At 38.4% G+C, this 18,401-nt stretch overlaps 2 protein-coding genes and 1 pseudogene across 6 annotated transcripts; 2 read left to right on the top strand and 1 right to left on the bottom strand.

Moving 5' to 3' along the window:
* Nucleotides 1–427: 427 nt before the first annotated feature.
* LOC111333499 (proline-rich transmembrane protein 4-like) lies at nt 428–4,769 on the top strand. Its single transcript, XM_022939090.2, has one exon. The coding sequence runs from the start codon at nt 1,121–1,123 to the stop codon at nt 2,126–2,128; it is 1,008 nt and encodes a 335-aa protein (XP_022794825.2). The 5' UTR covers nt 428–1,120; the 3' UTR covers nt 2,129–4,769.
* Nucleotides 2,350–2,900, bottom strand: LOC148734876 (uncharacterized; annotated as a pseudogene).
* A 4,253-nt stretch (nt 4,770–9,022) lies between the features above and the next one.
* Nucleotides 9,023–18,320, top strand: LOC111333464 (proline-rich transmembrane protein 4). Of its 5 annotated transcripts, none has more exons than XM_022939031.2 (2): nt 9,023–9,119; nt 16,412–18,320. In XM_022939031.2, exon 2 carries the CDS (start codon nt 16,425–16,427, stop codon nt 17,397–17,399), a length of 975 nt encoding a protein of 324 aa, XP_022794766.1. In that variant the 5' UTR covers nt 9,023–9,119; nt 16,412–16,424; the 3' UTR covers nt 17,400–18,320. The 5 variants fall into 5 exon arrangements, with proteins under 5 accessions (XP_022794766.1, XP_088609940.1, XP_022794765.1 ...); XM_088753814.1 differs by lacking the exon at nt 9,023–9,119 and adding an exon at nt 11,503–11,523; XM_022939030.2 differs by lacking the exon at nt 9,023–9,119 and adding an exon at nt 12,934–13,191.
* The last annotated feature ends 81 nt before the right edge of the window (nt 18,321–18,401 follow it).

Genomic DNA, 18,401 nt, shown 5'->3' with positions numbered 1-18,401 from the left:
AGCTATCTTGAAATTAACTTATGTCAAAGTGGTTCAATACTCATCAATAATTACAAGCTGCTCGTGCGTTAACAACAATTTTCAATAGCCCATAAACCGTGTCCTCAAGTCTGTATGATAACTACATTTCCATTAGGAATCATATTTTACGAAGCAGGCGGAAAATTTCAATTACGAAAAGCCTTTGCGCAGCTTGCAGTCCATTGCCGAAGTTTTGCCTATTTACAAAAGGTTTTGAAACCAGTCAGAAATGATATGCCATATTTACATAGAAACAAAACTGTACAAACTAGCTTGACAGATTTTGCTCTTCATTTCGTTTTCGCATTTGGTCGTGCGTGGGCAAATCCATTATGGAAATAGCATATTTTTCGACTAAAAGGAACGCAGTATTGTTATTAATTGTATGGCTAATGACTAACCGGGTTAATTGGAATTATCTTTGAACAGACTTGAAGCTTCCTTAAGCTGTATCTATCAGTTGCCAATATCCGGTAAGAAGTAGGTGGTTCGGTTAAAATTACACCCTGCATTTGATTTTGAGCTATATTAAAATTATCACTTTTATTTATTCATCGCCTTGAAGGCTGCCTTGGCCTCGGAAAACGCTTTTGCGGTATTCTGAACTGAAGGATTAGTGGCGGCCGAGACAAAGTGAACTTTTGAAAGATCCTAGGCGACAGTGCCTGCTGGACGAGATTTTCTCCGTGAAGACCATTGTTTCTAATTGTGTCTTGTGACGTTTTTGTTTCTGTCTCTTAAGAAGGCTGGTTTATATTAACGGCCACAGCTCTCAAAGGCGCCTCGATCAACGTCACGAAATCTTGCACATAAAGACACAAGTCGATAACTTAGTAAAGATTCAAGAAGGTATCTGCAACAGCAAGTTATGTCCATGATTTGTTAAGCGTTTGGTACTACTATTTGCTGATATCCAAGGCAACAAACAAGATCGGCAAAGCGGCTGTCTTTTAGAATACGTATAGCATTTACAGCTGTACAGCTTTGGGTAATAAGCATTTCCAAGACAGTAGAGCGGATTTTAAAACCGCACTTCCGCTATTAACCTACCTTGTCTCCAAACACAAGATCTTTTTCTTCAGTACAGTTTCTTTCAGTTATGTCTGATTCTACGTTGGTAACGAACACAACATCTTCGCAGGCCACTACGGAACCTCGCGCCGAACCACATGCTGAGCCAGGCCCTGACTGGGAAATAGCGACGCAGAAATGGGGAGTAGCTTGGCAAGTGCATTGGGCTGGATTCGGTGTCATTTTCAGTATGTTAGCTCTGCGCTCCGTTATCGCCCTATCGCAAGTCAGAAAGAGAGAAGGATTTGGTAGAAAGCCCTTGGTCGTTGCTATCAACGCGTTGCTCATGACACAAGGAATGACACGAGCCTTATTTTTGTTTCTAGATCCTTACGAATCAAGGACGAATGGATTAAAAGTCCCATCTTGGCTGACGAATTTACTCTACGGTATCACATTTCCTTGTTTGACTTCCTCTTTCTGCCTCATACACTTGGCATTTGTTGAAGTCTCCAAGGTCCAAATTGGATCTAATAAACTTCAAAGTGTGTCCTTCTTAAGCGTGGTTATAACGATTCACTTTGGGGTGGTCGTAACGGCAGAAACAGTAACCGCTCTGAGGGCGGATCTTACACCCTTGATTATTGTGTGCCAGTCGCTTTTCATCCTTTGGGGCTTCCTCCTCTCGACGAGCTTTATTTACAGCGGATTAAAAGTCATTCAACGTGATGTCGCTGTTCAGAGGGAACTGCAAATCGTCCAGATCGACAAGGCTAGTAAGATGGGGAGACCAAAACAAACAAAGAGAACTATTAAAGTTGCGAAGATCACCATGGCAACTAGTATTTTAGGATTTGCATGCTGTGGACTGCAGCTGTATTCACTATTTGGCGTGTACAACTTATATAGTAAAGTTGTAAACCCTGCTCCTTGGCCGTGGTGGACATTTCAAACGTGTTTTAGACTGGTGGAATTCTTCATGGCTTGCACCATAGCCTACAGTGTTATGCAACGTTCCTCAGCCAGAGAAATAAGCGAAGCCAACAAACAAAGCAACGACATCAGCCAAAACATAATAAAGCCTGGGAACCACTAGGATTGTTCGCGCTGCAACTTATTGCCCTTTAGACGAGTAAGCATACATACATACATACATACATACATACAGATCTTTATTTGATAGGTAGTTAAAAAATTGGCAACTTTACAGCTGATGTGGACCTACCATATTATCTACGTAAAATAAGATAAATAAACCCAGAGTAAAGTGTTAAATAAGAAACAGAATAAATATAAATATAAATGTGTCATAATATATCAGAAATAGTAAAAATTTGAGTTCTCATTATAAACAACAGAGCCACCCCCTTTCCAAAATTTATATTTACAAAATCATTTTTTGCCATTTTAAGCCTATTTTTACAAGCACTTGGATTAAAAAGTGTCTTAAATTACCTGGTAAGAAATTCCAAGCAATTGCTGCTCTGTGTACAAAAGAACTACGGCAAGTTCAGTATTAGGTCCATCAATTAAAATATTTAGCGATTTTCTAAGATTATAACTATTAGAACACTTAACAACGCAGGAATTTACTTCATTTAAGCCCAAGCCATAAAATGCCATGTGAGTAATAGTTAGATACGAAACTTATAGAAATACTCAAGAGGCATCCACCCAACTCTTGCTAATATATCATCATCCCTCATACATTTTTGTAACTTATGTATCAGGCTAGCAGCTCTAATATTTATCATTTCCAGCTCTTTAAGCTTAGTGCGAGACCCCCAAATCACAATTCCATATAAGACACTTGGGATTACTGTCTTAAAGCAAATAGTTTCTAAAATAGATTTAGGTACAAATCTCATACAATTTTTTAGTGTAATAGAAAAAATCCGAGCCCCAGATGGGACTTGAACCCAATACTTGGCTGTGTAGCCGGGCGATGCGGTTCCAGTCGAGGCCCACAAATTGACCCTTGCTCACTATAGAGTCTCCAGTAGCTCAGTGATTAGAGTATCCGACTAGATCACGGAGGGTCGTGGGTTCTAGTCCCATCTGGGGCTCGGATTTTTTTCTATTACACTAAAAAATCTCATATGTGTCAGCATTTTTAACTTTCGTGTGAAATGAAGAACGAGTTAATTTGATATGCTGAGACCAAGATAACTGGTCATCGATTGTAACTCCGAGGAACACAGAGGAGGATATATACCGAATTATGTCCTCACTTCACTTCAGAGGTTTCATAGGACCTATGAAGGGCTCAGTGCTCAAAATCATCGCTTCGAATTTACCTTTATGAACCAGTCTATTCTTAAGACTCCAGGAATTAACCTGGTCTAAGACTTCTTGTAAGATTATGACAATATCGTCAACAGAATTCCCTATAACATAAATTGTTGTATCGTCTGCATGCATAGATAATTTCCCATTGGTCACGTGATCCGGTAGGTCATTAACATAAGTAGCAAATAGTCTTGGGCCTAGCAAAGATCCTTGAGGAACTCCAACTCTAACAGGTTTTAGATCTGGTCTAACATTATTGACTTGAGTCCCTTGCATACGGTTGTGAGATAAGCATTGATCGAGCTCCACATATCACCCGATACACCGACCGCTTTAAGTTTTTCTGCAAGAATATTCTAGTCTTCTCGGATAGGGACGAATAAATGGAGGTCCCGTCTCCTGCAGGGTTGGGGTAGGAGACGTAAAGTTCCCACACACGAGATTACTGTGTGATGGATGTCCTCCCCTGGGGTGGGATGGGTGGGAGGGTGGACTAGCACGAATGGTTTGTATGTTCCTTTCTAGTCCTTCCCCACTGCAAATAATGCAATGAAAATGGAGTAGATTAAATTAAATTAATTATGTGGTCCACGCAATCAAAAGCTTTGCGAAAATCAATGAATAAGACTCCAACCTTGTGACCTGTATCCAAAGCTCTCCTCCAGGACTCAGTAGGATGGAGGAGAAGGCTTTCAGTAGAGTACCTTTTGTCTATTAGTTAAGATACCATTAGAAATAATATGATCATCCAAAGACTTGCATACTACCCTCTCGAGTAGTTTCCCTGGGGCACTAAGCAAAGATATTGGTCGAAAATTGTTAGGGTCCAGTCTATTCCCTTTTTTAAATATAGGTAGAACTGAAGATACTTTCCACTGTTGGGGGAACTTACAACAGAACTTAATAGAGGAAATGTTGCAATCTGCAACACTCGGTCTGTACTGAACTTTTTGTGACAGTAGTTTGGACGATATTTTATCCATGTGGAAAACGTAACAGTTACTATGGTTTTCAGATAAGTGTACCTATGAGGACTTTCTAATAGAGAAAATTTACAAGTTTTTCAAATTTGCTATCAAACCAGTTACGTAAAGACCGGTATGGTAGTAAGCTGCGAATGCAGCTCTTGTACCAACGCGGAGATAAACATGTCATCAGTTAAATGTAGCAGTTTGATTTGATATATGAAACGGACTTCGATGATCAGGATGCCCTGGGGGACTTCATGTAATCGCTTGTATTACATCTCATCTTATCTATCAAGGATTTCAGATATTCCCGGCCCAGAAAATATTTTTGAGGTTATCTTCCCTAACGGAAAAGAACGTCATATCTGAGTCGTGTGATGATCGTACAGTGAGTATGCCCTTGACACGACCGGGCCGGCTAGGAAAATGTCGTCGTATCATTTAGATACAATCTTACGCTTTTGCAATCGTAAAGAAATGAAGAAAAGTGGGAAGTTGCTGGCGCAGAATGTACGCAAATATGAAAGTATTAGTGAAGCCAATTCCCTTTAATAAATGAGTTAATCCTTTAACTCTTATGAGTGACCAAGGCAAAATTTCTCCTTGCAATATCAATACAATATCATTGGTTATATCAACTAAGTTGAAATTGTAAATTGGCCACCGTAACGAACAAAAAAGCTGACGTTTCGAGCGTTAGCCCTTCGTCAGAGCAAATGGAGGAATTGTGGGTTGTGTGCGGTTTTATATGCAGAAAGCGGAGCAATAGATAACGTTGGCGGAGGTGCACTTGAAGTGATCGGTGATCTTAATGGATCGCTTGAGTCCCGATATTTTCTGAGCGTTGTGAATGAAGGGAAAAGTTTTGCATCGGGCGCGAGCGCATTGAAAAGTGCCGGGTTGATCATTAGTTTGGAATGAACGTCTGACCAAAAAATTGCCTATGTTTTTGTCGCGTTTGAATGAATTAAGTGGAGATTGCGAAAAGATAGTGCCAGTCTCTGGATCGTTTTGAAGTAATTTGAAGTTTTTAAGAATAATTGATTTAACTGAGTGGTTATGAGGGTGAAACGTGAGAGTGAATGGAATGCGGTCGGAATTTTCCTTGTGACGTATGTATTGCAGACTGTCGATCAATAAGTTGGACGCGGTGATGACCCGCTTGAACGACAGAAACAGGGTAACCGATCACTTCAAGTGCACCTCCGCCAATGTTATCTATTTCATAACTTGCACATATTGCAAAAAGTTATACATCGGCGAAACAGGAAGACGACTAGGTGACCGATTCCGAGAACAGAAGAAGTTGACTAATCAGGTGCTAAGGAAAAACAAAGTTTCCAAGCTTGGTCCAGTTATGGATTACAATGATAAGCTACTAACTGATGATCTAACAAAAGCAGAACATTTCAATGATTTATTCATCAATGTCACTGAAAGCCTAACAACAAAGTTAAATCCTCTAGACGAGTCAACCCTATCGACCTTTGTTACTAGGATTACTCCCACTAAAGATTGCATAGATTTTAATTGGGAGCTAGTCAAGAGTATTACCCAGAAGGCAACAAATCCTAAGAAGGCTATGGGTCCAGATTTGGTCTCACCTAGGGACCTTTTTTTTTTGTATCGACTGATCTGGTTACCCACAGCTTACTTCCACTTTATAAGAATAGCTTAATCTGTGCCTCCTTCCCCTGTGATTGGAAACTATCTCGTGTTACTACTGTGTTCAAGAAAGGCAAACCAAGCGATGTGAACAATTACAAACCGATATCTCTGTTCAGCATTCCTGGGAAAATTCTCGAGGCTGTGGTGTGCAATTCCATAAATAATCATTTGCAGTCCCACAATTTATTAAGCCGCAACCAGTGGGGCTTCAGAAAAAATCGCTCTACTGAGGGCCTCTTGCTTCATATGACAGAAACTTGCATGTCAGCTCTGGATCAAGATTTGGTAGTGGGTGTACTATTTGTTGACTTTCGCAAGGCTTTTGACTCAGTTAACTATTCAATCCTGTTGGAGAAACTGAAAGCCACTGGAATATCGGGGTATCTATTTTCTTGGCTTACCAATTATTTGTCTAACCGAAATCAGTTTTAATATCTGGTGCACAGCCAACAGACTAAATGCACACGAATCAAAGAATAAAGCAATGATACTATCTAGATCCACCTTTATAGGCCCTCTGCCAGCTTTAAGATATGGCACCAAGACCATCGAGCTCAAGTCTTCATCTAAGTGTCTTGGCTTAACTATAGACAATAAGTTATCTTGGCAGGATCATATTAGGAATGTTCGTATTTTATTTAACAAGAAATTGGCTGTTTTGAAGCGAATCAAATTCCTGCCTCAGTCCATCTTGGAATCTATTTATTTCAATTCAATTATTCCTAGTGTTGTATATAATATTGTTGTTTGGGGCTCTGCTTCCCCATCACTTATGGAGGATATTGAACGTATTCAAATGAGAGCAATTAGGATTGTTTGCAAACTACCTATGACCACTCCAGCTGATGAGATCAAGAAATTGAGGCAATGGAATCCCATTTCTTTGTATTATGTTAAAAGACTGCTGGTTCTGACCTATCAATCCTATCATAGCTTAAATACGGAGGATCTAAATATTTTAATTTGGCAGGTCTTCTTTTAAACACAGGGCCGCCTTGGTATGGAATCTTCTTCCCCATCATGTCAAGGAATGTGCTAACTTAAGATTGTTTAAGATTGAGCTTAAGGCTAACAAGCATCTTCTCAATAGCATAAATTTTGCCAAAGGTTCCTGCTGTGTTTCAGTAAAACACGATGACTTTTTGTATTTTTAATTGTAAATTTAATATTGTTTTGTATTTAACTTATCTAATTAGAATTGTATTTGAGAAGTAATTTCACTCTGTTTTTCCTATTTTTATAATATATATTTTATTGTGATTGAATTAATTTGTAGTTAGGCAGGTCCACATCAGGACTTCGGTCTTGCCAATCAAACTGCATTGTTAAATAAAGATGTATGTATGTATGTATGTATGTATGTATGTATGTATGTAACACCTTCGCGACGTGGAAAGGAATGACAAGGACGCATCTAAACCAGTCGCTAGACACTTTAATTTACCTAATCATTCTAAACAACATGTGGCAATCTGCGGTCTTTCCTTACATTTAGGCAACACGGAAAGTCGCAAAACTCTTGAAAAAAATTTAATCTTTCAAATCGCACAGGTATCAACGAACGCTTTTCATTCCACTAATTTATTCGTGTTTTCATCCTTTCACTTCCACGGACGGTCTCATTAGATTCTTCTTACTGTCTGCCGTACAATTCTTATGAACTTATTGTAGAGAATTTTGTGATGGATCAACTAAAAAATTCCCTCATCGATATTTTTCTTTATCCTCATCTCTTGTCAGCTTGATATTGTATTGGCTGAAAGTTTCTAAAGAAACTGTGGTGCTGCCTCGGTGGGGGGTAACAAGATAATTGGTTATATCAACTAAGTTGAAATTACAAATTGGCCACCGTAACGAATAAAAAAGCTGACGTTTCGAGCGTTAGCCCTTCGTCAGAGCGAATGGAGGAATTGTGGGTTGTATGTGGTTTTATATGCAGAAAGCGGAGCTACGCCATTAGTGGGAACATGGCAACGAGAAGATTGAAAATTAAGCAAACCATGGAGCGCGTGAGCTGCTATGGATAACTATATTGGTCTTATTAGGCCTCAGGAATATAGAATATCTAAGAAGATGGCTTCGGGCTCTCTCGTAGATATAGTAGGATGTCAGAAAGATACTAGCGCATGTATGATCATGATACTCGTAGTGAGGTCGACTTCGTTCCCAGGGCCTTTTCCCTTATTGGGGGTGGCCCACCCCCAACTAACAGAAAAGGTCCTGGGAACGAGGTTGCTTGTGAAGTGTGGCTGGTGTAAAAGAAAGAAAGATTCGAACCGGTTGCCGGCCTTTTTGAACACAATCACTTAGTGAGTCTTACGTAAAGAAAGACTGACTTCCAATAGATTTCTGTTGACGGTCAAATTGATAGAATTCAAGTAAACCCTTTTAGTAAAACCGATCAGTCATAAGAGTAAAGTATTGTCGCGCTTGTTAGCTCCCTACCGACGAGGTAAATTTATATCGAAAGGGTTAGGATAACAGGATAGCAAAATGGTGAGAAAAGCGAAGTTTTAAATTACGGAAGTGACCTGGCGTGCATTTGCGATCTGAAAAGTTGCATGGTATAAACGATAAATTCGTTTTCACTAATGGTTATTCTCATGCAAATCAACTGAATCTTTCTCTTTTTTTTATTGGTAAGCTTTAATTATCCATCACGAAATCGAGTGAAGGACCTTAAAATGAATCATTGCGCAATGGTCTAGCTTGTTAGTGTCAGCATTTTTACACCGGTCGGCACGGAAATCTTTTTAACCTTTTCATCTAGTTTGTTAGTCGTTGACACTAAGTTGTTCAAGTGGGAAATATATCATAATATCTTTTTTTTCACATCGAGAAGTTGTTTAATTCTAAACTTAATTTCCTGTCAAGCTCGCCAAAATAAAATATATCTTGGACTTCTATTCAAAAAGCTAACAATGAATGGCTGGCACGCTGCGCTTCAAGCTGTAATAATTCTTCTTGAACCAATCGATTTTCGGACACCTTAATGGAAACTAATATTAACAAAGACCTCAGGATTATCCTGGAATACCAGTCATTAAGTCTCTTTGTTACTCAAATGTAAATAGATCTTTTGTAAAGGGAAGCTTTGTTTCAGAAGTCGAGAGTCCCCCACGAAAATTGTTGTTAAGTTCCTGTGAGGAGAGAATTTTGGTGGTAAGTTCATCTGTGCAAAAAAAAGTAAACTACCCAAAAATGTAATAGTGTTAATCGTTAATCTCGGTGATACTAATAGCGATAAGGTAAATTTATCTGGTTTATCTTGCCTAACCGGCGAATGGAGAAAATAGCTACATGGGTCGTTTATTTACTCAAGGTCTAACCTAAACCACGGTTTTACGCAATCATTGGGTCTTAGGCTTCCTCTTTAAAAAGGTTGAATCAATTATAAAAATGTCCTTCCACTTTCGGCCTTCTTGACACTGTTCACAAAAATAAATGCTCGGATGAAAAGTTCAGCTTAAGTGAGGAATATTTAGTACGCAGTTTTGCTCAACAAGGGCTAAACTTTGTTTTAATAATCAGACTATATGAATCTACTGATGTATTGCAGAGATCCCAAAATTAAGCACCGTAAGGTTCAACAAATAATTTTCTAGGAACATTGCAAGGTAAACTGTAATTAATTCTGACAGCTTTTAATATAGGTGCTACGCCGAATATGAAAGATACAAAAAATAATTGCGTTGTGGACTTATTACGGTTATGTAAGCAGGTGTTGTAAATTTGTCAGGTGCAAGTTTTTAGCAGCTTTAATATAGGTGCTACTCCTAATATAGAAGATACAAACAAGAAAATTGCGTTGTGGAATTATTAAGCAAGAGTTGTGAATTTGTCCGTTGCAAGTTTTTAGCGGTTTCAATATAAGTACTGCACCTCAGTGATATAAAAGATACAAAGAAGAAAATTGCACTGTGGACTTATCACAGTTATGTAAAAAAGTGTTGTGAATTTGTCAGGTGCAAGTTTCATCTCCCCTGTGGCATTCCGTGAAGTTAGCCGAAGGATGAACTTATCATGCTTTCTTTTGATAAACATTTATCCTTGTTCTCGTAATCACTGTCGGTGGTCGATGAATTCAGGCATCGAATCATTTTAGATCGGTTTTTCGGTTATTGTGCCAAAAAACTTCGTTTTTTCGGTTTTGGTGTCAATTACGATTTGCGGATTTTCCGTTTTATAAGCATTCGGTTTTCGGTTTTCGTCAAAAACGCTAACGGTTTTCGGATTTGGTATCCCATGCGGTCACTGGTTTTTCCTATTTGGTTTCGGTTCCTCTTCGTTCTGAGTCGGTGGCAATTATACACATTCCCTGGATTCCAGCCTCATCTGAATTATAACCAATGAGACATGGAAAAGGTGCTGACGAGACTTGAATACTTGAAAGCTTTTTTCAGTAATAAAGGCTCAATAGAGGTGACGTATGATTGATTTGTCTTCACGTTCAAAAACTCGATCGGCTTTGAAAATTACAGAAATTTAAAGCTAGGGAAAAACTTTTCGGGACTTTGACAACCGATCGCTTAATACGGTTCCGCTCAAAACGTGTTCGATTTTAGATCCATTTTTAAGAGGGAAAAAAATGCGGGTGTAAAATAACCCTCTGTCTTTTCACTGTCCGCTCGACGATCAGTGAATATCAATTCAAATCCTTTTCCTGACTCTCCGCCCTTTATTTTCCTAATGTAGTCTGCAAATTAATGGTCAGTCGTTACAATTTAACAACCCTTCAATAAATTTTCTTTTAAAAGTAGAGAAGTTATTAAATGGCGAACAATTTGCATTTGGACGTGTATTTTCAGTTATGTTTTAACTAATTATTAATAATAATAAGTTTATTGACAGTAATTTTTTGACATCAATTTCTTCAATTGGAAACACGACTGCAGAAATTAAAAGATATGCAAATTAAAACTAATAAATGTACGTTATTTGCTGTCACGTCTCAACCAAGTTTATCGACAGCCATACGGTGATGATATTAAGCTGCCATAGATTGCTTCTCTCTCATTTGTAGCCGTTAAAAAGTCGTTTCTATATCTTAATTGTAGTGTTAAGCTTCTCTAAAAGCTTCGTGTCAGTCATTTCCTGGCAACGTTATTCTTACCATTTAATATCTTAAAGTCTCTGTAATTTCAACGACAGGCCATTTTATATTAATCAGAAAGCCTTCTGTTTTGACATTTTCCTCCTAATGGTGTCATTAGTTTCCTTTGTGCAGTCTTTCAAATCCTTTTTCAAACTTGCGTGGCGTCTATGTTTTTTCACCCCGCTTGGCAAAAGAACACACCAAAGTGAACCTTCGACTAGGATAAATCCATCGTTTCGAGTGTTATCCAACGGGATCGCTTTAACCCTGACGCACTGAATTGACCTTGCAAGAAAAATTTTCAATTGCACGCGTCCCAACAATCTTGAGATTGTCAGATAATAAATAATACAATAGTTATCCTTATGACTATTTATCTTTCCCCGCAACCAGCGGGATGGATCAGTAATATAAGTTATCACACAGTGTCCATTCAGAAACGCGGTTTTCAAGAAAGAGTTGGTTTCACTGGTAAGTAACGCCGCACTTTGAAATGGCTCGCCTAATTGAAATATTTAATGCAAAAAAAAAACAACAACACAATTTCAATTTATAAGTCGAAATGAAATATCATTTGCAAATTCATGGAAGCATGTAGTTGCTGCCTTCGTCGAGAGTAAATAGTTACATTGGAATACGATATTATCCGTTCGCTTTATCACTATTTGGGTTGGCGTGGCGCGAAATATTTCATTAAATGTCTCGCGCCATTGTTTTTTTGTTTTGTTTTGAAAAATTGGATCACCAATGGGATAGAGGTCTTTAGAGAGGACATTTGAGTAAAACCGAGTAATTACACCCGTTTTTAGTTTTCATCGTCGAGCAGCTGAGCCATAAAAGAATCTAAAAACATTCATCCAAACTCTCTTCTCTACTTCGTTTCGATAATTCATCTCCTGATATATCAGAAAGTTGACGGACATGTTCTAATCAAGTGATGCTCACGACCACGCCGCTCAAAGAACAAGCTTCTGCCGGAAGAAACAGATTGATTGCATGATAGGTATCATATACCAAGTTCAGAGGAAATCAGATATTGGAGCTCTCTTGGTCTTTTCTATAAGTTGATTCTTTTCTTTTTGAATAAGAAAAGGTTCTCTTTTCGCACCGAATTTGGTTCCTTGAATCAACGATCTCTTCCTAAGGAAACCAACTTGAATACTGTGATAAGTTTTATCAATCAATATGATCAGTATAACCTAACATGATTTCTTTAAGTTACATTGGGAAGATTTTATAAGTTAAAACGTACATCGTGTTTAGTGCTCTGTATCAAAAATAGGCCAAATGTTATTAAGTGCGGGAAAAAATGAAAGAAGCAATTTTGCTATGACCGATTCTGATCTACTCAGTGAGAGCAAAAGCGCAAAGAAGTTTACGATGCAGAATTAGATCACATCAGCTTTGAAACGCAATTTAGACTAGGCGAGAAGCCTAGGATGAACTCATTTAAGAAGCTAGCATCTTATAGTGAAATTGAAAGATTAACGTTGGATATCTTCCATTTGGATGATCTTTAAGCCAAGAGGCATGTGTTGAAATGGGCAGAGCCTGAAAGTTTGGCTTTGCTTTGCGTGTTAAATCCCAGTTCAGATTTAGATCAGTATCTCCGAAAAAAGTATGCTAAGTGTATAAGCCTTTTTTGACAAGTTTGCAGCGATAAGCCAAGTTTATATAAGTATGATTTATCAGATATCATTGTGACGAAGACAAGTTTACATTTGTACGCGTGGGTTTTGACGACACGTTGGCATTTTCTTGTCATATAATGAATTGATTATCTTTGGCCACTTTTCTTATCATGTTATTCAAGTTAATTTGAACAGCGATTTTGCTTGAAATAAATTCTGGATATTTAAGGAAGGTTGCTCACTCATCACAATCGTGGGTCCATAAATGTGTCACTATACTCCGGCCGCGCCGATCTGATTAACACGAATGATTGCTTCATCTCACCAAAAATAGTCGTCATATAGTAGCAGCAGCTGTAATTGATCAATAAAACTGTTTAAAGCGTTTCAAAATTGACCAAATTTATACAACGAAACAGTCGGATATTCAGTAAAGATTTCAGCAACTGTCGTATCGGCAGCAGTTGAGCAGAGGAGTCTCAAGAAGACGATTTTGTATGCCGTGTTGGTGAGTACAAATTCCAAAATCTCACTCACACAAAACTCAACGAAATTACAACTTCAGCAGTCTTATTGATCTACCAATTTAAAGTCTTCAAAGAGGACTTATTTAAATTATGATCTATTCTTTTTTTGCGGCGTGAAATCCTCAGGGTTTTAGAGCCCTCTTTAGTGTGCTTAGTAGTGCACATTCCAAACTTAGATTAACAATAAGGAAATATTCTATCGCACGAAAACCTGTGTGTGTATCGGTCATATCTTTTTATAGCTTGTTCTAACCTAAATCCATCTGTTTATTTCTCGCTCTATTACGCCGTGATACCCAAAAACCGAACTGAAATGAATTTGGTCCTGACTTCAGCAGGGCAGTGACTACAAACCTCGATAATCTAGTTGCAATCAAATTTTCCTCTCATTTCTTACTTAGTAAAGGATATGATAATCATGCTCTCCGTTCGGCTCGCAACGCCGATTGAAACCAATCGTACCACCTCAATACTAAGGAGCCCAGCCGAACTTCGTTCAACCTACTGAACTGAATAATTTCAAACTTTTTTTTTAACGCCTTATCTAGGCCAAACACATTCTGAAAGGTAAGGCACGCCAGTAGCGCATCGTCGGGAGCAGGTCTTTGAACAGAACAGACTGCTTGGTGACAAAGTCTGTACGGGTGAAACTCGCGGAACATCGTCCTGCATAGAAAAGCAACCAGACCATTGTAAACATGTTTGATCAAAAAACGAGTGCGAGAGGTCTCACTTAATCTCAGCAGCAGTATTTTTCGCATTTTTTTCGTTTTCCTCTCTGACGACAGCCTGCATGCAATATGCAATATTACGGGTGGCAGCTAATTATATACATGGGTGGCAGCTAATTCTAATCGTCTGAAAACAAAATAATTTGTCGGTTACTATATTTAATGCTTTTTTAGTATCTCTATATTGGTTAGTTAATCTAAAGGTTGTTTTGCGGAATACTAGGTCATAAGAAAAATCTGTAAAAATTAGAAATATTTTTTTCACAAACGGTTTTGTTCTAAATCATTATGGATCTGAATCTGAAAACGATTCCTGGTTTTCACTGGTACTAGTCGAAGAATGAAGCATACTTCATGAGAATTATCAGAAAAAGGATTTAACAGATCGATATCTGATAAAAATTTTAATAGTTTATTCGTCTTAATTCATTATCTAATGCGGTGCACCTTAATCTCATCAAGACACTTTCCTTCGACTGATGGACAGCCCATACTCATTCAATTCTTAATCGATTTAATTTTTAATTCTCAAACTCTGCTGAACAGTGTCCTGGGGTCTTTGCAAGTGGTTGTTTAACTAATTTCAAAGTTTTTTATGAGCCCTGCTTCGTTTCCACGCAGTTTTTTCAGGATAGCTATCACGGGACTTTCCCCGTTTTAGATGTCATATTTCTCCGTTCAAAAATGTTTTCCCTAAGGATAAAAATAACAGATGAGTTTACTTACTAGATTTATATCTCTTTTTAATTAGTAATACACCAACCTGTTCTCAGTTTTCAAACATCAATTATTCAAAGGTTTTCATAAAGTGCAGCTCACGTACAAGTGCAGCCAAAGAATAGAGCAAAATGAAAGTGTATCACATTTGAATTTTTTTTTTCGAATTTAAATCACACCCTTTATTTAAATTTTGTTGTGAATAAAACTTGTGCTTGAGGTATAAGAGTGAACTTGGGATTTGTTGTTCAGAGCTTTTGGTACATTTTATTGACAGCCTAAGCGTAGGTTGATTTATTTTATGAAGTAATAAGGTGTTTAAGATGGTTGAAACTCATACGGTGTTCGGTTGACATTGTTGACAGCCACCCTTAAGGACAGAACGACTAAAAAATGACTCCGAAAATTGCAGTACAACTTTAGAAATCTACGTAAGGTTCGTTAATGTCCCGTTAAGTAATCATTTCCAGAGTAAGATCTGAACATAAAGAAGATAATCTCAAATGCAGAAATTTGCCGCGAGAGTCTTCTTGCGGAACTAGAGCTGTAGTATTGAATTGAAAATGGGTCATATTATTCTTGCAACTAGAAAAAAGGTTATCGTTTAAGAAGTTAAAATTATGTTGCTGATGTTCACGGGTGAGTGCGTATTAGTTCAAACTTTTGTGAGGATAATATATATTTACTGAGTCGTTAGTTTAAAATTATATGCAGGCGCTCTTTTTATTTTCATATATTTTTTAAGAGTTTGAAGCTGAGAGCGACAATTAAAAACATGACGACATAAGTAATAGGTCAGGTGCGTGTGATGTATAAGCTTATCTCAGTTCTATGCAAACAAAGTGAACAAGTGGGAAAGAGAAAGTATCAGTGCTGCTCATCTCGGTACAAGTTTCTTAACTTTTAGGAACATGAATTTGAAAGGCATTGATATCTCTCGGGCTGCATTCTACAAAGTAATTTTAAATTTGTTTTCAAAATGCAAACCCACACGCTAAATTTAGTTTTGGCGAAGGGCATGAAACGTCAATCATATAAGACGCCTGTTGTGTTATAATTAAGTTTCCATCATCAGTGATTTCCGTTACGCGACGGTCATTTTTCTCGTGTGCACCAATGAAAATGTCCATCCAAGCTCTAAATTACAGTGAGCGTATTCCCCCGCGACGTCATCCTTTTTGGCAAATAAATATTGCCCTTAGACACTGTTTTAATCAGTTGTTGATGAGGAGGACCTTTCGAAAGCGTTCAAGTCGAACAAAAAACAGTATTGAACAAGGAGGTGAGAAAGATAAGGTTTTGGGCGGTTTCTTAAGTTAGCAATTATCATTTTATCGTTACGTCCCATTTAGTGTAACTTTTTCTTTATCCAAATAATACAGGCCAGCATTTGAAAATTTATTTACATTCGTCCATTTTCCATGAGAGTCGCTTTTAGTTTATATTAAACTCGTTTCTCGTTCTTCTTTATGTGTTTTGGTTTTGTTTACGAATAATTTGAAAACTCATAGCAACATTGTCTTTCTAACTGATAAATTTTAACTACGGTTAAATAAGAAGTTATAGTGTGGTTGATAATAGCGGATAATTAGATCAAGTTTTATCGGTCATCTCATGACGTAAATTAACATGATGAAAATACCATCGAAGGTAAATTCATCCACAGGAAAAAAAAACAATTTAGAAACGTGCTTCACACGCGGCGATAGAAATAGACATCGAAGAAATAAGCATCCTTATGTTTGATTTGCAGAGCTTCATCCCCAATGACGAATTCTGCAAGTAAATCTGTGGAACAGCCGACAACTGCGGCCGTAGCAGAACCGGGTCCTGATTGGCCAGTTGCAAAGGAAATTTGGGGATTAGCATGGGAGCTACACTGGGTTGGGTTAGGGATCCTGTTTGGCTTGCTGGCCGTTCATTCCTTTGTTGCCATAGTGATGGTGAAGCATAGGAAAGGATTCGCTCGCAAGCCATTGTTTGTGGCTATAAATGTGATGCTGCTTGTGCTCGGAGTAACCAGATCCGTGTATCTGTTGTTAGATCCTTACGAATCCAGAGAAAATGGCGTGCAAGATCCACAGTGGATCACACTGCTTCTCTTTGGAATCGCTTTTCCTTGTTTAACTTCTTCGTTTTGTTTGATTCATCTGGCTTTTCTCGAGGTCACGAAGCTGAAGGTCGGTCCAAGCAAGCTGCAGAATGTGAAATTCATTTCTGTTATCATTGTAATCCACTTCATCATTGTCTTGGTTGCAGAGACCTCCGCCTCCATGAAGCCAGAACTGGACCCCCTGTTGATAGTGTGTCAGTCTTTCTTCATTCTCTGGGGCTTACTGCTTTCTGGTAGCTTCATCTACAGTGGATGCAAGGTTATCAGGCGGGTGGAAAACGTTCACGAGCAGCTGAATTCTATCGAGAAAAACGAGCAACTGCGGAACAAGAAAGTTAAATCTGGCACGACCAAAGTGGCTAGGATAACCATTTGCACGAGTGTCCTGGGAATTGCTGTTTGCGCATTGAATAGCTATTCCATGGTGGGCGTCTACGGTTTGTACAGCAAAGTGGTCCATCCTTCTCCTTGGCCCTGGCTAGCATTTCAATCGGGATTTCGCCTCGTTGAGCTTGCCATGGCAGGTACGATAGCCTACAGTGTGATGCAACGAGAAGGGAGCACGAAGAAAGACAACATGGTGAGTGCGACCAAGGGAGTGAACATGTCTTCAAGAATTAAGTCATAAATAGAATGCGGTCTGTAATAATCATCACCCGAGACTGTGATGGAGCTGATGGAGCTAATGGAGCTGGGTGAACGTAGTTTAATGAGCGAAATCACAAAAGTATTCAAACATGAGCGACTCTACACACTACCTCTAGCTGCATGTGTACCACATTGTAGAAATAGCGCCGATCATTACACCGTACACTCATATAAAAAGTTTCCAATCATCAATTGTTTACCCAAAATGGGTTTGCCAAACACTGCACCGAGTGAACCACGCTAAGATGCCACTTGAATTTCCGTAATATGTATGCCATGACATGACGTAACATTTTGACATTGCTTGGTGAGAAATTTTACGACGCAGTATGACTCGACATTACAGCGCATTGCATAGAAAGATATCACAGAAAATTTCTACTTGGACTACCTAAACAAGGGAACTAATGGGAGTATAAACCAAGACTTCTACTGGTTATTACAAGGCTGGCAAAGACTTAAAAAGATGAAAAGTGAGCAAAATAGGTGTCTGTTGAAAGCTAACGTACTTCCTTTCCTGGGCTTTTGTTGTTTTTACGTAAATAGAAGTTATACCCCGAAGACAATGAAAGAACGGTGAACTCATATTGGGAAGTTAATTTTTTTTGGTCAACAATAACACCAACAACATTAGTTTAACTATGTGCGTACCCAACAACTGCCGACTAACTGGTCAACGGTGTTGACTTGAAAGCTTAGGGGAGGCAATTTGCAAGGTAGCGAGTCGTTTTTGCCCCACCACACACTTTTTTGATCTTTTATGCTTGCAGGTAGTCTAACACAGGTTTATAAAACTACCACTAGTTGAAGAACAAATTTCTGGGCTTTTCAGAAAGGGGCATCTTGTAATAGTTAAGTAATCGTTTTAAGGCTGTTAGTAAAAGAATTTTAGAACACTCAAGCTCAAAAGTTACCAACTTTCTTACTCTATCATGTTCGCATATATATAACGCTTTCGACACAACTGATCCTAACGGTAAAC

Source organism: Stylophora pistillata, chromosome 3, assembly GCF_964205215.1.
Source record: "Stylophora pistillata chromosome 3, jaStyPist1.2, whole genome shotgun sequence".
In the NCBI taxonomy this organism is placed as follows: domain Eukaryota; kingdom Metazoa; phylum Cnidaria; class Anthozoa; order Scleractinia; family Pocilloporidae; genus Stylophora; species Stylophora pistillata.
The sequence above is the reverse complement of the archived record's forward strand: the minus strand, read 5'-3'. Positions and strand labels throughout refer to the sequence as shown.